This window comes from Coregonus clupeaformis, chromosome 18 (assembly GCF_020615455.1).
Source record: "Coregonus clupeaformis isolate EN_2021a chromosome 18, ASM2061545v1, whole genome shotgun sequence".
Taxonomy (NCBI): domain Eukaryota; kingdom Metazoa; phylum Chordata; class Actinopteri; order Salmoniformes; family Salmonidae; genus Coregonus; species Coregonus clupeaformis.
Genome location: NC_059209.1, coordinates 46068779 through 46088052, shown reverse-complemented (window position 1 = coordinate 46088052; position 19274 = coordinate 46068779). Strand labels below are relative to the sequence as shown.

At 42.8% G+C, this 19274-nt stretch overlaps 1 protein-coding gene across 1 annotated transcript; it reads left to right on the top strand.

Annotated features, from left to right (window-relative positions):
• Positions 1–11323: 11323 nt before the first annotated feature.
• Positions 11324–18404, top strand: slc20a1a (solute carrier family 20 member 1a). Its single transcript, XM_041836133.1, has 11 exons — positions 11324–11532; positions 12359–13061; positions 13205–13345; positions 13614–13699; positions 13898–13994; positions 15914–16033; positions 16169–16381; positions 16577–17057; positions 17141–17326; positions 17542–17626; positions 17876–18404. The coding sequence occupies exons 2-11, from the start codon at positions 12710–12712 to the stop codon at positions 18029–18031; spliced, it is 1917 nt and encodes a 638-aa protein (XP_041692067.1). The 5' UTR covers positions 11324–11532; positions 12359–12709; the 3' UTR covers positions 18032–18404.
• Positions 18405–19274: the final 870 nt, after the last annotated feature.

The window sequence follows — 19274 nt, the reverse complement described above, 5'->3', positions numbered from 1 at the left end:
CTAGAGTGCATTTGGATGATCCAGAAGAGGATTGGGAGAATGTCATATGGTCAGATGAAACCAAAATATAACTTTTTTGGTAAAAACTCAACTCGTCGTGTTTGGAGGACAAAGAATGCTGAGTTGCATCCAAAGAACACCATACCTACTGTGAAGCATGGGGGTGGAAACATCATGCTTTGGGGCTGTTTTTCTGCAAAGGGACCAGGACGACTGATCCGTGTAAAGGAAAGAATGAATGGGGCCATGTATCCTGAGATTTTGAGTGAAAACCTCCTTCCACCAGCAAGGGCATTGAAGATGAAACGTGGCTGGGTCTTTCAGCATGACAATGATCCCAAACACACTGCCCGGGCAACGAAGGAGTGGCTTCGTAAGAAGCATTTCAAGGTCCTGGAGTGGCCTAGCCAGTCTCCAGATCTCAACCCCATAGAAAATCTTTGGAAGGAGTTGAAAGTCCGTGTTGCCCAGCGACAGTCCCAAAACATCACTGCTCTAGAGGAGATCTGCATGGAGGAATGGGCCAAAATACCAGCAACAGTGTGTGAAAACCTTGTGAAGACTTACAGAAAACGTTTGACCTGTGTCATTGCCAACAAAGGGTATATAACAAAGTATTGAGAAACTTTTGTTATTGACCAAATACTTATTTTCCACCATAATTTGCAAACAAATTCATTAAAAATCCTACAATGTGATTTTCTGGAATTTTTTTCTCTCATTTTGTCTGTCATAGTTGACGTGTACCTATGATGAAAATTACAGGCCTCTCTCATCTTTTTAAGTGGGAGAACTTGCACAATTGGTGGCTGACTAAATACTTTTTCCCCCCACTGTATACTAATACAAATTAATTCAAGTCATTTCAATGATTTGTTAATTTCATTTTACCTACACATTTTAAAAACATAAGTTTATTTTATTAGGATAACCAAATAGAGAAAATTGAGTGACTGAACTTTTTAGAGGATTGTGGGTAATTCAACCTTTTTTGACTTTATGATTCTTATACACAATATTGTATGCATGTTTGATGAAAGAAAAGTATATTTCTATGTTAGTATTAAGCTTGTTGTGCCATGAGATGTAATGGATCATGATGAACAGATATCAAAACCGTGAGACAAAATTACGGTCAATGATGAGAGGACACATTCCCACAATCAAACTTTTAATAGTGGGGTCAAATACAGTATCCTACAATGCTTACTGTAAAACATCTGATTATGGTGGTGGATTGAGTGCTGTATTCAACATTGCCTGCCAAAATGGGTTAAACTGGTAAATTGTTAGATAGAGCAATGTTAAACATTAAAGTACTTCATAATAAGTGATCTAATTCTGCACCAGACAGGATTTTAAAGACCAAAATAGGGTTTTCAACCATTTCCGGTAGTGCGCCCAGTCCCTGGCAAGGTTTTGCACAACACTTGATTAAGTGGTGTTACAACACACCATGTCATTTTCGAAAGAAACTTCTCAGGATGTGTTTCAATACTCCAGCAAAATTAAGGTTTCATCTCCTTCACGTTGGTGGCAGTTCAGTTGCCACTAGTTTTGGTGTTACAAAGCACTTAATTTTAACAGTGTAGAGCAGGGATTATCAACTAGATTCAGCCGCGGGCCAATTTTTTCTTGAGTGGATGGTCGGGGGACCGGAACATAATTTCATAATTTGTAGACCGCAAATTGACCACAAGAAGCCCAAACAGATATGTTTGACTAAACCAAAATCATTTCAAACCTTGCTTACATTTGTATATGATCACATCGTGTCTCTCTATTATGTGTGGGACTACTTGAGAGCAAATTTCTTAAATTAAAATCACTTGGAGCTGTTTTCCTGTTGTTTTTTTTTACAGTCTTTTATGTCCAATAAAAATTCCACCCAAAATAAAAGTACTTCGGAGGCCAAATAAAACCACCCGCGGGCCGCCAGTTGGGGAACCCTGGTGTAGAGAAATAACTGAAGATGTGTGGGTGAGACGCTTCAAACCACACTATTTTAGTTTAAGGATGCTCTTCCTGTTTTGTCCCACATTTTCCCAAATTAAGAATTTGGAGTGTGGTAACGAATAACAGACAACATTACGTGATGCTAAAGTTTCTTAAAATTAGAAAACAGAACCGAACAAGTCTGACACATGCGGAAAGCTTACCAGCAGAGAGATTGAACAAACTCGTGGAGATCTGTTCATTCAGATCTTTTCACTGTTCACGTTAAATCACAGCCTATCAAGAGCCTGAAGCCAGCTACAACACATACTGTATACACAAAATAGTTGTAGTTCTGTTTGGGGTTGAGGAGAAACATGCATCACACACAAACATAGCAGAAACAAACATGCTGAAAGTGAGTGAGCTGCTTCAGCCAAAGGGTTATAAACAAAACACATGAGGGTGAAATTGAAGGAGTTTCAAAATGTTTATTAGATCACAGATTGATTGGAATGTTACATACACCTTTACAGAGTTCCAGGAGTCATTGCTGGATCTATTCAACTGTTCACCTTTATGGTATTAACTCATAAAATTCCATTGATAATATTATTAACTTCAGCAATGCGTAACGAAGACACAGGGAGTCAGGAAGCAGGTGCAGTCGGTGAGTTTAATATGACCGAACAGAGCGAATACAAGAACAAGAGTAGCATCTGAACATGAACACAGAAACAATACCGCCTGATGGGTGATACAACGGAGTGCTAGATAAAGGGGAAGTAATCAGGGAAGTGATGAAGTCCAGGTGTGCGTAATGATGGTTGCCAGGTGTGTGCAATGATGGGTTGCCAGGACCGGTGGTTAGTAGACCGGCGACGGCCCTGAGGGCGAGGAGGACGGACCCGAGGGCGAGGAGCGGGCCGGTCAGCGAAGGTGGAAGTCTTGGATGATGTTGGGATCTAGAATGTCGTCCACCGGAACTCAACACCGCTCCTCTGGACTGTACCCTTCCCAGTCCACCAGGTACTGGAGCCGATCCCCACGACGTCGGGGATCCAGGAGGGATCTGACGTCATAGGCGGGGCTTCCCTTGATATCCAGGGGAGGTGGAGGACAGCATCAGCCAGGGGACCAGGAACCACCGGCCTGAGGAGGGAAACGTGAAAAGAGGGTGAGATCCGATAGTTAGTGGGGAGCTGTAATCGGTATGTTACCTCATTGACCCTCCGGAGGACTTTGAATAGCCCCACAAACTGGTGGCTCAGCTTCCGGCAGGACAGGCGGAGCGGTAGGTTCCTGGTGGAGAGCCAGACGCGATCACCAGGATGGAACACGGGAGCATCACTGCGGTGGCAGTCCGCCTGCTCCTTCTGGCGGCAGACGGCGCATTGGAGCCTCACGTGTGCAGCGTTCCAAACCTCTCATCCACCGCAGGAGCTTTGGTCTGACTCGGGGTCCACGGAGCCAGGGCCAGCTGCTATCCCACAACGCACTGGAGTGACAAAGTGAATTTTAGGCGTACTCCGCCCAGGGAAGGAACTGGGCCCACTGCCGGTCATGGCAGTGACTCCTAAGGAACCTCCCCAGCTCCTGGTTCATCCTTTCCACCTGCCCATTGGACTGAGGCCGGTACCCAGAAGTGAGGCTGACCGTGACCCCCAGCTTCTCCATGAAGGCTCTCCATACCCGTGATGTGAATTGGGGACAACCATCGGAGACGATGTCCTCCGGAAGGCCATAGTGCCGGAAGACCTGCTGGAACAGTGCCTCAGCGACATGGTGAGCGGTAGGGAGACCAGAGACAGGGATAAAACGGCAGGGTTTAGAGATCAGTGATGATATCAATGGACAGATGAGACCAAGGCCGCTGAGGCACGGGAAGGAGTTTCCCTGCTGGAGCGTGCTGGGGAGATTTGGTGTGGGCACATACGGAGCAGGAGTTGACGTAGTGAGCGACGTCCTGCGTCAAGGCGGGCCACCAGTACTTGCGGAGATGGATTGAATGGTGCGGGTGATACCTGGGTGTCCAGTGACAAGGGATGCGTGTGCCCAGGACAACAGCCATTCCCTTACCTCCGTGGGAACATAGGTGTTGTCTCGTCATGGCATCTCCTTCTGGACCTCTTCTGAATAAGGTGCAGAGTGCCGGCTCATTCCATCCGCTGGATGCTGCCACTGTACGGAAGGTGAGGGCGTACTCCGCAGCGGTCTGTCCATCCTGCCGTAGTTGGAGTAGGCGCTCACCCCCCTCTCTGCCCTCCGGTGGATGATCGAAGTCTCCTCTGAACAGAGCCATGAACCTCTCATAGGAACCCAGCTCCTCCTCTCCGTTCCCCCAGACGGCCATAGCCCAATCTAACGCCCGTCCAGTCAGCAGGGAAATAACCGTGGCAACCTTGGACCTCTCGGTGGTGGGAGCCTCCCATCTGATGAGTGAAATAGAGGGAGCACTGGAGGAGGAAGCCACGGCATTTGGATAGAGTCCCGTCATAATTGTCCAGGAGGGACAAACGGGCATTGCTGACCTGGGCGGACTGCTGAATGGGCTGACATGCTGGCTCGACTCATGGTAGAGGATCCTCCGCTCGTTGGAGGTGACGCCTCTCGAGGAAGATCTAGACGTTGAAGAATGCGGAGGACCTTATCCATCGCCGTCCCCAGTTGCGCCAGCTGGTCGTGGTGTTGGCGAAGCAGATCTTCTTGTTCATTGACCATCTGGGAGATGTCTCGGTTGGCTTCTGCTTCCATTTTGTGAGGCAGTATTCTGTAACGAAGACACAGGAAGTCAGGAAGCAGGTGCAGTCGGTGAGTTTAATATGAATGACCATCGCGAGAATAAAAGAACAAGAGTAGTGTCTGAACATGAACACAGAAACAATACTGCCTGATGGGGGATACAACAAAGTGCTAGATAAAGGGGAAGTAATCAGGGAAGTGATGAAGTCCAGGTGTGCCTGATGATGAGGCGCAGGTGTGCGTAATGATGGTTGCCAGGTGTGCGTAATGATGGGATGCCAGCACCGGTGGTTAGTCGACCGGCGATGTCGAGCGCCGGAGCGGGGGAGTGGGAGTAGATGTGACACAATGAAAAGTATGACTTGCAAAACTTGTACACATTTATTATCTTCTATCTTCCCACTGTAATCTCCTTTGTTTGATTATTCTTTGTGTAAAAGGGGGTAAATAAATCCCTACATGCTTTTCCATTTCAGAAACATCACACAAAGATGACCAAGCTTCCCAAAACTGTCACACACTTGTTCACACTCTTGTCTCTGTAACTGAGTTAATAAGAATGTATCGTAAGCTCACTCCACAGCCAGTTTGAAATGTCGCGGATGGAGCTATCAAATTACAGCTTTTCGTTAGATAAAACCGTTGGAATGTTGTCAAGGAGGGCAGTTACGTGTGTTGCGAAGCAGAGGATCTATGGTTTGAGCCCAGTATGGGGCAGTTGGACAGTGGAGGAAGCAAAGCTGTTAGCTGCACACTGACCCCATGTCTTCAGTGTATTCAACATTTGTTTATCACTTTCATTGAACATTTACAGTGCCTTCGGAAAGTATTCAGACCCCTTGACTTTTTCCACATTTTGTTACGTTACAGCCTTATTCTAAAATTGATTAAATAAAACAATTTCGTCATCAATCTTCAAACAATACACCATAATGACAAAGAGAAAACAGGTTTGTAGAAAGTTTTGCAAATATATTAAAAACTAAAAACAGAAATACAGAAACAAAAAAACAACCAACATACAGTGGGGGAAAAAAGTATTTAGTCAGCCACCAATTGTGCAAGTTCTCCCACTTAAAAAGATGAGAGAGGCCTGTAATTTTCATCATAGGTACACGTCAACTATCCAGAATTTTTTTTTCTCCAGAAAATCACATTGTAGGATTTTTAATGAATTTATTTGCAAATTATGGTGGAAAATAAGTATTTGGTCACCTACAAACAAGCAAGATTTCTGGCTCTCACAGACCTGTAACTTCTTCTTTAAGAGGCTCCTCTGTCCTCCACTCGTTACCTGTATTAATGGCACCTGTTTGAACTTGTTAACAGTATAAAAGACACCTGTCCACAACCTCAAACAGTCACACTCCAAACTCCACTATGGCCAAGACCAAAGAGCTGTCAAAGGACACCAGAAACAAAATTGTAGACCTGCACCAGGCTGGGAAGACTGAATCTGCAATAGGTAAGCAGCTTGGTTTGAAGAAATCAACTGTGGGAGCAATTATTAGGAAATGGAAGACATACAAGACCACTGATAATCTCCCTCGATCTGGGGCTCCACACAAGATCTCACCCCGTGGGATCAAAATGATCACAAGAACGGTGAGCAAAAATCCCAGAACCACACGGGGGGACCTAGTGAATGACCTGCAGAGAGCTGGGACCAAAGTAACAAAGCCTACCATCAGTAACACACTACGCCACCAGGGACTCAAATCCTGCAGTGCCAGACGTGTCCCCCTGCTTAAGACAGTACATGTCCAGGCCCGTCTGAAGTTTGCTAGAATGCATTTGGATGATTCAGAAGAGGATTGGGAGTATGTCATATGGTCAGATGAAACCAAAATAGAACTTTTTGGTAAAAACTCAACTCGTCGTGTTTGGAGGACAAAGAATGCTGAGTTGCATCCAAAGAACACCATACCTACTGTGAAGCATGGGGGTGGAAACATCATGCTTTGGGGCTGTTTTTCTGCAAAGGGACCAGGACGACTGATCCATGTAAAGGAAAGAATGAATGGGGCCATGTATCGTGAGATTTTGAGTGAAAACCTCCTTCCATCAGCAAGGGCATTGAAGATGAAACGTGGCTGGGTCTTTCAGCATGACAATGATCCCAAACACACCGCCCGGGCAACGAAGGAGTGGCTTCGTAAAAAGCATTTCAAGGTCCTGGAGTGGCCTAGCCAGTCTCCAGATCTCAACCCCATAGAAAACTTTAGAGGGAGAAGAAAGTCCGTGTTGCCCAGCGACAGTCCCAAAACATCACTGCTCTAGAGGAGATCTGCATGGAGGAATGGGCCAAAATACCAGCAACAGTGTGTGAAAACCTTGTGAAGACTTACAGAAAACGTTTGACCTGTGTCATTGCCAACAAAGGGTATATAACAAAGTATTGAGAAACTTTTGTTATTGACCAAATACTTATTTTCCACCATAATTTGCAAATAAAATCATAAAAAATCCTACAATGTGATTTTCTGGATATTTCTTTCTCATTTTGTCTGTCATAGTTGACGTGTACCTATGATGAAAATTACAGGCCTCTCTCATCTTTTTAAGTGGGAGAACTTGCACAATTGGTGGCTGACTAAATACTTTTTTTCCCCACTGTACCTTATTTACATAAGTATACAGACCCTTTGCTATGAGACTCGATATAGAGCTCCAGTGCATCCTGTTTCCATTGATTGGAGTCCACCTCTGGTAAATTCAATTGATTGGACATGATTTGGAAAGGTACACGCCTGTCTATATAAGGTCTAACAGTTGACAGTGCATGTCAAAGCAAAAACCAAGCCATGAGGTCGAAGGAATTGTCCGTAGAGCTCCGAGACAGGATTGTGTCGAGGCACAGATCTGGGGAAGGGTACCAAAACATTTCTGCAGCATTGAAGGTCCCCAAGAACACAGTGGCCTTCATCATTCTTAAATGGAAGAAGTTTGGAACCACCAAGACTCTTCCTAGAGCTGGCTGCCCGGCCAAACTGAGCAATCAGGGGAGAAGGGCCTTGGTCAGGGAGGTGACCAAGAACCCGATGGTCACTCTGACAGAGCTCTAGATGGGAGAACCTTCCAGAAGGACAACCATCTCTGCAGCACTCCACCAATCAGGCCTTTATGGTAGTGGCCAGACGGAAGCCACTCCTCAGTAAAAGGCACATGACAACCCGCTTGGAGTTTGCCAAAAGGCACCCAAAGACTCTCAGACCATGAGAAACAAGATTCTCTGGTCTGATGAAACCAAGATTGAACTCTTTGGCCTGAATGCCAAGCGTCACGTCTGGAGGAAACCTGGCACCATCCCTACGGTGAAGCATGATGGTGGCAGCATCATGCTGTGGGCATGTTATTCAGCGGCAGGGACTGGGAGACTAGTCAGGATTGAGGCAACAATTAACGGAGCAAAGTACAGAGAGATCCTTGATTTTTTTAAACTGCTCCAGAGCACTCAGGACCTCAGACTGGGGCGAAGGTTCACCTTCCAACAGAACAATGACCCTAAGCACACAGCCAAGACAACGCAGGAGTGGCATTGGGACAAGTCTCTCAATGTCCTTGAGTGGCCCAGCCAGAGCCCGGACTTGAACCCAATCGAACATCTTTGGAGAGACCTGAAAATAGCTGTGCAGCGACGCTCCCCATTCAACATGATAGCGCTTGAGAGGATCTGCAGAGAAGAATGGGAGAAACTCCCCAAATACAGGTGTGCCAAGCTTGTAGCATCATACCCAAGAAGAAGCAAGGCTGTAATCGCTGCTAAAGGTGCTACAACAAAGTACTGAGTAAATGCTCTGAATACTTGTGTAAATGTGATATTTCCGTTTTTTATTTTAAATAAATGTATAAAAAACCTTTTTTTCTTTGTTATAATGGGTTATTGTGTGTTAATTAATTTGAGGAAAAGGCTGTAACCTAACAAAATGTGGAAAAAGTCAAGGGGTCTGAATACTTTCCGAAGGCACTGTATGTGCAGTATAAATATAAAAGGACTTCAGTTAGAGAATCATCAGCTCTGTCTTCCTGGCCCACCTCCAAATGCTTTTGATGGGTCATAAAGTTCCATCCGAGGGGCAAGCGGATCACATAAATGCTGACTAAAAGGTTTAGATCACGTGCATATCAACTACCACAACTTATAACACCACAGAGTACCAAATAATTAGTGATGTTTAAAGGGAAGCCATCAGCAGTTTTGAGGGCAATGTTGCAAGTCAAACCTGGGCAAATTCTGCTGACTACCATGGGCCTGTAGACTTCCTATGTGAATTTCACAGAAAAGGTGATTAATAGTCAATTGGAGGTTGACCTAACCCCTTGACATTTAAAGTGACTGCATAGAGTTTATGTGCAGGGACTGAGTATACCAAACATTAGGAACACCTTCCTAATATTGCCCTTAGAACAGACTCAATACGTCGGGGCATGGACTCTACAAGGTGTTGAAAGCGTTCCACAGGGATGCTAGCCAATGTTGACTGCAATGCTTCGCACAGTTGTGTCAAGTTGGCTGGATTTCCTTTGGATGGTGGACCATTGTTGATACACACAGGAAACTGTTGAGCATGAAAACCCCAGCAGCATTGCAGTTCTTGACACAAACCGGAGCGCCTGGAACCTACTACCATACCCCGTTCAAAGGCACTTAAATATTTAGCCTTGCTAATTTAACCCTCTGAATGGCACACACACAATCCATGTCTCAAGGCTTAAAATCCTTCTTTAACCTCCAAAGGTCTAAGCCATACTGTAGCCCATAGAAACACAATGAATAACACATTCATAAATGGAAAAAAATACATTCAAAAAATGAATAATAAGGAATAAGGTTTTGAAGTGTCTGTCCTATATCTAGGATATATAGGAAATATTTAAGTTTTTTTGGATACATATTTAACTCCTTATTTATTTTAGCAAAAAACTACCTCCATACTTCCATTTGTATGCGTTACCTTCAGACGAGACCCGTGCCACTTGTGGGGGTCATAGAGCAAAGCGGAGAACACCATCGTGTTTGTGAGAGTCTCATCTTTCCATAGAGTGGTCATATTAGTTAGTCAAACCATTCGAATGCTACAGACGTTTTCGTGAGAAGATCGATTTTAGGGATGTCTCCTGGCTGACAAACAGGGCTGTAGCTCTGCCATTTTCCACCGTAGATGGGGAAGGGCAACATAGGCGGATGCAGCGAATTGAGACAGATATATGGAAACAAAACAGATATATCTACCTTAAACTGACAGATTTTGATGTTTAAAAAAAATTATGTTCATTAGATTGATGGTGGGTCAATAGACTCTTATGGAGACTTGTCTCTTCCCCTTTATCTACACTGATTGAAGTGGATTTACCAAGAAACATCAATAAGCGATCATAGCTTTCACCTGGATTCACCTGGTCAGTCTATGTCATGGAAAGAGCAGGTGTTCTTAATGTTTGGTGCACTCTGTGTATATTACAGGCTACCTAGAACTATTGTTTTTCTTCTAGACAAGCAGTGGAAAAAGTGTCCAATTGTCATACTTGAGTAAAAGTAAAGATACCTTCATAGAAAATGAGTCAAGTGAAAGTCACCCATTAAAATACTACTTGAGTAAAAGTCTAAAAGTATTTGGTTTTAAATATACTTAAGTATCAAAAGTAAATGTAATTGCTAAAATATACTTAAATATCAAAAGTAAAAGTAAAAGTATAAATCATTTGAAATTCGTTATATTTAGCAAACCAGACAGCACTAACCAGACAGCACTTTTCTTGTTATTTATTCATGGATAGCCAGGGGCACACTTCAACACTTAGACATAATTTACAAACAAAGCATTTGTGTTTAGTGAGTCCGCCAAATCAGAGGCAGTAGGGATGACCAGGGATGTTCTCTTGATAAGTGTGTGAATTGGACCATTTTTCTGTCCTGCTAAGCATTCAAAATGTAACCAGTACTTTTGGGTGTCAGGGAAAATGTATGGATTAAAAAAGACATTATTTTCTTTAGGAATGTAGTGAAGTAAAAGTAAAAGTTGCAAAAAATAGAAATAGTAAAGTACAGATACCCATAAAAACTACTTAACTAGTACTTTAACGTATTTTTACTTAAGTACTTTACACCACTGTATACAGTTTCATTTTGGTTAATTAACTCTAGGAGTATAGCCTAGCCTGTAAAATATATGTTCGTTTTTTTGTCGAAAGCAACTTGCATTGAAATTGGTTGATCTAGCTGCGGTAATCATAAACACATGCACATACACTGGAAGATGGGCCACCAACCCCACCTCAAAAAAGTAAGCTATGGAGGTAACGCATCCCATGATATTTACTTTCTGCATCCCATGATGTGTAGTGCTCATGAGAGCAACACCACTAAAAACTATTTAGAACATGATTTGAAACTCAGATTTGAATCTCAAACAATTAAGTAATAGGCCTAAGTTATAGGATACACAACGCCTGGAAGAAAATGGTCTAGTTAGCTGAACAAGGTGTGCCTTTTGCTAAAAGAGCTGCAAATAATGTTTCCTGTAAACAGGCTATTAAGCCTTGCCTCTGGCAGCTGCGATCTTATGATTAGAAATGAACGTCCGTGCGCATGAGCCGTTAGGCTACTCTCCACCCATTGCCGAACAAATATAAACCCACAAGCAATTTAACGTAAAACAACACGGGCAGCGCCACTTGAAATAGACCTCTCCTCCAATGACTGCTTAGCCTATAAGTGGACAAGTGACAGGATACTGCGGATGCTTGCTTTCTAGACACACATGCTACGCACAGTCTTTTGAATGTCACCTACTTATTGCAACCGAACAGCGGAGTGACAGCCCTCGGAGAGAAACTTATTTGGCTACATTATTGGTGAGTATAAAGCAACTTCTTGTTCCTCTTGTGGTTTTCAGAATTTGACAATTAAAGGGCTACTACTCTATGATGGTTTTATGTTCCACTTGTTTTAATTTCATAACTGGTTTTAGTATAAAGCACATGTGAAGCAGCCTAACCAGTCAGTTATTCATTGCAAGTTATGCAAGACACAGAACTGTGGTATTTTCTGGTTGCCTAGTCGGGCTATTGCATAAGACCTCTTTCACTGTGGTCTATAATAACTTTATGTAGCCTACATGGATAAGGCCTCACTAAATCAAATAACACTGCTCTTGAAGTGCTTGAAATCTACTTTTGTGCTAATTTATTATATAAGTATGTTACTTTTATGTTAGTGTATGAACTTGTGAAGGCCTACAGAAAAACTACTTTTATACTGTATTATTTCAGAGATTTAAATTAAATTTGAGCCATCATACATGATTTCTAAAGTACCATCTCTCAAATTACAGTACAAAACATAGACTCCTTAGGGTAACGATTCACGCCATGGTTATCCAATTCTTGGATGTGCTCTTGCTCCACAAATTAAAGGCCACTGTCTGCTTTTTTTCACACATACAATGGTCATTAATTTGACGCAGCCCAAGTTGTATCAATATTGACTTTGATCTGTCAGCAGACATGCTGTAACATTGCTGATCCATAGTGACTGTTTTGGTCCTGTCTGTTAACTCCTGGTCTAATATGTTTATGTCAGTACAAGTATGTAATGAGTGTTAAATGCTGAAATGAAACAATACTTTAGAACTTCTGATTCAGTGTGGTGGATTAATCTTTTTGGTTGTCTTTTTTGCAGAATATTGTATATCATCAACCACCTGCTGAGGCTACCACACAATGGATGTCCTTTGCATATTATCCCAGTGTCTAAGAAAACTCTCAAACCAGCTCTGTAAACTTAGATAACAATTATTGTTTTACCCTTCCCTTTAGCCTCTTATTGACCAGAGCTCGGAAAGGAGTAAGAAAATAGCTATATTCTTTGATTTGAGGCAGGACACCTGAAACATTTATTTATTGAATCTCAAAGAAGCAATATACCTCATTATTTATTAATCATATAATCTTGGAAAGCATTGTTAAGTTATTATGAAACTATCCTAATATTTAGAATTTAGTTTTGAGATTCAAACACAAGTTTTTTGCAATGGAATCTACCACTATAGCATCTCTTGCAGCAGCCACCACTTTAGCTACCGCGGCCTATTCGAGCGATATGTCAGGCTACCTGTGGCTACTGATCCTGGGCTTTGTTATTGCCTTCATCCTGGCCTTCTCTGTGGGGGCCAATGATGTGGCCAACTCATTTGGCACGGCGGTGGGCTCTGGCGTGGTCACCCTACGGCAGGCCTGTATCCTGGCCACTATCTTTGAGACGGTGGGCTCCATGCTGCTGGGGGCCAAAGTCAGCGAGACCATCCGCAAGGGCATCATCGACGTGAACATGTACAACGGCTCCGAACACGTGCTGATGGCAGGCTCCATCAGTGCCATGTTTGGTGAGTGCTTATATGATGGTCACTGTTAGGATTTCAGAAACTCCTTGCATGCTATGTTGATTTGAAAGGTCTCAAAAGCATTTATTGATATCCTTTTGAAAAGGGCAACAAATGAGGACTTTGTTCATCCTTGTGTCCTACAGGTTCTGCTGTGTGGCAACTGGCCGCTTCATTTTTGAAGCTCCCTATATCTGGAACCCACTGTATTGTGGGTGCAACAATTGGTTTCTCCATGGTAGCCAAAGGTCATCACGGGGTCAAATGGATGGAGCTACTACGCATTGGTATGTAAATGACTGTGGAGATATGCTGCAATAGGGACTATGCCGCAATAGTGACTTGCACAGACATTTTTATTGTGAGATGATAAGACTACATTAAAAGGGTGACATGCATGCTTATGACAAGTCTTACAATGCATTATATCTGTATCATAATGCATTATATATGTCTGTGTTAAGTAAAGTGTTAACGAATAGTGTTGGTCAGAGACTAGTTAAAATATGCTTTGAAAGGATTCTCTTTTAAAATACCCCTCTTTTCTCTCTGTAGTGGCATCTTGGTTCCTCTCACCTCTGCTGTCAGGCATCATGTCAGCAATTCTCTTCTATTTTGTTCGAAAGTTCATCCTGAATAAGGTAAGAGGGCTAAACCTGTAATTCACTCTTGTTTTTAGTGTTTAAACTTTCCTCTGGGAGTGAATGTAGAATGATAAAATGACTGTTTCAACACAACATGGGGAGTATCTGAGGAATATATGAAATAACAGTGATATTTAAGAAGAGATCCTTAACTATGTACTCCGAGCCAGATATTACCCATCCTGTCTTCCTCAGGAGGACCCTGTTCCCAATGGCCTGAGAGCTCTCCCTGTCTTCTATGCTATCACCATGGCCATCAACCTGTTCTCCATCATGTTCACTGGAGCCCCCTGTGAGTACAATACACACTCTATCACGATGCACACATACACACCACCTACTTCATCCTCTCAAACCACTCTCTCACAGCACTAATGCAGGGACCATTGACACCCCTGGAGCACGCTTGATGCCTTATAAAAAAGTGTCACTGGAGGCACCAAGGAGTCTGCTTTGATGACATCTCTAAATATTTCACTCTTATGTTTTGTCATTCAGTGTATTTAACAACCTGAATCTCAGAAAAGCAAGCCTACCGCTGTCAGAACTTCTGCAATGACATTTCTTATACTGTGTTTTGGAATACAATTTTCTTTTCAAGTTGAATGAGCCACTGAGAGAAATATTAAATGAGAAATGTGTGTTTCACTTGCAGGGCTGAACTTTTCGAGAAGTCAACTGGCCTGGGATTAATACACACAATAACCCCTGCACACAGCACACATACAGCACACATAGACAACAATATGTAGGCTATTCTGTATGGTATTGCTAATTTAGCAGGACAACATTTTTTACCACGCTCGTTTTAATGCTTGCCCACATACTCTTTTCACATACTCTTGTCCACTTTTTCTGTTTCTCAGACACTCACAGTATCACAACTAATGTTGATAATCTCATTCACTCCAACAGACACACATAATCAGAACCACACAATTTTGTGTAGCATCATTTAGAGCAGGGCTCTCCTACCCTTTTCCTGGAGAGCTACCGTCCTGTAGGTTTTCACTCCAACCCTGTTCCCGGAGAGCTACCGTCCTGTAGGTTTTCACTCCTACCTTAATCTAGCGCACCTGTTTCTAATAATTAGCTGGTTGATAAACTGAATCAGGTTAGTTACAACTGTGGTTGGAGTGAAAATCTACAGGAGGGTAGCTCTCCAGGAACAGGGTTGGAGAACTCTGATTGACGAGATAAGAAGTGTTCTTTTGGGAGCCTCTTGCTATATCTATGGCAGTAGGAGATTCATTGTCACTACATTACAGCATTTTCCATCCTGTATATTTGCATTATTCGTCTCTGCCTTTGGCTGTAAATGGTGTTTTGCTCCCTCTCTCTTACTTCTGTCAAGTCTTCATTAAAATAGGCAGAGCTAGACATCTTATTTTGCTTCATATACCACTATGAGACACTTTGATAGAGCATCTCTTAATTAAATGTACTAGTTAGCCATACGTTAGTCTATTACATTTCATTCTCTACCGGATTAAACAGGTAAGTATTTGATGAAAATTGTGTTACTAACCATATAGTATAAACATATGTTAATAAGTAAGAAACAAAAAAGTAAAAACAATTACTAGTGGTTGGTACATAGTAATGCACTGGCCTATTTTAAAGTGACCCTAAATCACATAATCACTGTGCCACAGCGCCTGTCTGACTCCCATTATCTGTTGTGCGGAGCATGTACTCTGTCTGATACTGCTAATCTCTGAGGACGTACACAAACAGTTTAGCTGGAAGTTCAAAAGTTTTCAAGAAATCTACCACGTGTCTCCCATCTCATGTGATTATGAAGTAGGCAGGGGCATAGAAACTACCATCAAAGGACAGCATTTGGTTTGTAGTATCCTAGTGATTATCTAAAATGACTTTGAAGGCACAAGCAATAGTACACTGAATAGTGTACTGGCCATTTGCATAACTTAAATGATAAGGTCACGTTCTACTTTATTCAAATTACTGAAGTATGTACAATTTCTAATTTTAGAAAATGCATCTAACCCAACTACGAATGTAAACTGAGACATGTTCGATGTTTTGGACAGAATTTTGTTGCTATGACTGTGATATAATACAGTGGGAAATGTTGACATTCCCATGGCAGGTGCTGTGTATGATGACCTTGGATTATGTGGAGGGTACATGCTTTAGTGAAAGCATCCTCTGAGCATTCTGTTCCTCATTCCCTTGTCCTGTACATAGTGCTGGGGTTCGACAAAATGCCATGGTGGTTAACACTGCTCATCTCGCTAGGCTGCGCCCTCATCACAGCCATGGTCGTGTGGTTCTTCGTCTGTCCACGGCTCAAGAAGAAGATCAGGCGTAAGTGGCATTGCTGTCCTTTTTCATTCATTTGCACAAAATAAATACTGGACTTCAAACTTGTGTTGATTTAAAGGGAATTGACTGATATGAAGATAATCCTGATTGCTCCATTTCTGCCTGTTTGTCAATCAGGTAAAGTGGCCTCCAGCCCCTGTATGACTCCACTGATGGAGAAGACCCCTTCCAAACCTGCCCCACAGGAGCATCCCTCCACAATTCATCCTTTTGACTCTGTTCCCCAGACACCGCCAGCCTATGCGAAAAGGGCGGCCTTTAAGATTGGAGGCTCAGAGGAGGCTGATCTGGACAGCAACATGGACACCAAAGACTTAGAAGCTAGCAATGGTGAGATCCCCTTACTTTGTTGCAAGTGACTAGTGACCATTTTAATTAGGGCACAAGACATTATTTGTAAAGGTATACATTTTATATAGATAAAGTATTATAATATTATTACATTACTATAATAAGTATTATAGTATTTGTACACTCATCATTATTGTTTGAACTGAATGTATTATTGCTGGTTATCCTTCTTAGGTATTAATGGCATGGGCCCCATGACCATCACGGACCCACACAGTGGTCAGGCTCACACTGTACACAAGGACTCAGGGCTCTACAAAGACCTGCTGCACAAGCTTCACCTAGCCAAGGTGGGTGACTGCATTGGTGACGATGATGGACGGCCCATACGGCGGAACAACAGCTACACGTCCTACACCCTGGCCATCTATGGCATCCATGGGGACCCCAGATACAAGGAGGGAGATCTAGCAGATCAGCGGAAGAGATTGCGGCATGACAGCTACAACAGCTACTGCTCAGCTGTAGCAGATGGTGGCACAGTGGCTAAGGAGGAGGCAGGGGCTGTGGGGCTGACACTGGAGGCTGGCAAGGATATACTTCTAGAGGAGGATGAGCTGGAGGTGGACCGGCCAGAGGTCACACATCTCTTCCGGTTCCTCCAGATTCTCACTGCTTGTTTCGGCTCTTTCGCCCATGGAGGCAATGATGTCAGGTATGCTAGGATAGAGAATATAGAGAAAGAATTACTGTCTGTGTATTATCATAGGCTGATTATAGGCTGTTATCCTCTCACAGTAATGCGATTGGTCCTCTGGTGGCCCTGTGGCTCGTGTTTGAGAGTGGCTCTGTGGTGTCCGATGCCCCCACACCCATCTGGCTGCTGTTGTATGGAGGAGTGGGCATCACTGTTGGGCTCTGGGTGTGGGGACGCAGAGTGATCCAGACCATGGGCAAGGACCTCACCCCAATCACCCCCTCCAGGTATGCCATGCACTGAAACTATCACCCCCTCCAGGTATACCATGCACTGAAAGTAAATATCTGAGTTTTACAGAAGTCTTTGGGCCAATACAACAATATATCACATTGTTCAAACTCCCAATGTTTATTCAGTATGAATATCATTCACTGTACTCTTGTTTCTTATTACACAGTATACTGTATAACCTCTTGCGAATCTTATTTGCTTCCTCCAGTGGATTTAGCATTGAACTGTCCTCAGCACTCACAGTGGTAGTGGCCTCCAATATTGGTCTCCCTGTCAGCACAACTCACTGCAAGGTAATTCAAGTTTAAATGTATAGATGAGTCTGTCCAATTTCTTAGCCTAACGAGAAACTGTCTATAGTGCTATAACACTGTTATAAAATATTTTGGAAAATGTGTGTTTTATAACACCATACCGGAGGAGTCGCATGACACGTTAATAAGTAACAATTCATTCATTCATTCATTGACCAGTGTGAAACGGTAGAAACCAGTGTGAACCTGTGCATAGTGTTGAGTAAAGTTTCTGTTATGCATTCTCAGGTGGGCTCTGTGGTTGCTGTTGGATGGCTGCGCTCCAGGAAGGCTGTTGACTGGCATCTGTTCAGGAACATCTTCATCGCCTGGTTTGTAACCGTCCCCATCTCTGGGCTCATCAGTGCTGCCATCATGGCTCTCTTCACCTATGTTATCCTGTGAGGTTCGAATGGACCTGGGATGACCTTGCCTTCACCCCTGACGAGGGTCTACTACGCTGCAGCCGGGGATACTGTTGTTGCCTCACTGACCATAGTTACAAATTGTGTTGAAAAATATGTTTCAGCATGTTTATGTTATCTGTACATACCAAGTCCCGACTCTGTTATTTTGTTTCTTTATACACTTGTGTTTAATACACAGTATCCAGCATCATTGAAGTTGATTACTATGTAATGTTGATAATCTATCTATCATGTAATGAATTGTTTGAAAAATTGTAAAATGTCTAGTTTACAGCAGAACTAGGAGGTGTACCTCCAAAGGCGTTTCTAATTCAATTTTTGATTCAAAATAAAATGACATTACCAACCCATTTGTTGTTATAATGTCAGTACACATTTACCAGCAAGAAAATACAATGCAGTAAAAACGTCAATTCATTTTGAATAGTCAAATAATAGATCAATACCCTCTGTCATGGTTTGCGGAGGCACATACAATACAGAGACATTGAAATCCTCATAAAATCTAGATTATTCTAGTCTTTCATTCACTTAATCAAGGTTGCCATTCACTCTAGATTACAATGATAGAAACATTTATGCTATGTGCGGCACTTGGGTGACAAAAATCTATAGGATAATAATGAAATTGTGGATACCACTGGACAGTATTTAAAATGTATATGTAGGCTAGTGTGTGTGTGTGTCCAGATAATTTGACACTGGGTGGGACTGAGGTGATCTGCCGCACAGGTATGGAAGTATTTAGGGATGGAAAAGATCCAGGAGATGATACACACACTAGCCTACATATAGATTTAAAATACAATCCAGCATTTCATTGGCAATGAAATAGGCTATGCGATAGAGATTAGGCTATACACTACAACTATATTATTATATTGCAGTGTGTACAAACACAAAGCGAATTGAGCAACTGCAGGCAATTTCATAACCAATTTTTTAAAGAATGGCTCAGCAGCCTAATTATTAGCTATGCCTTTGTTGGGCAGTATTCACAAACCTATTTGACCTCTTGTCATTATATAATTGGCACCAAAGCCCAGCCTGCGAATAATACAGTCAGTGCTGGTTGAGGAGGAACAGTCTGGGGTTTGGACCATGGACACTGTGCTGAGTGTGTTCGTGGGGCGAGTGCAATACCGCATGTGCAATAAAATAAAGCATTTCTTAGCAGATGCAGCACTGACATATTGGGAGGCTACATCCACTTAACAGAG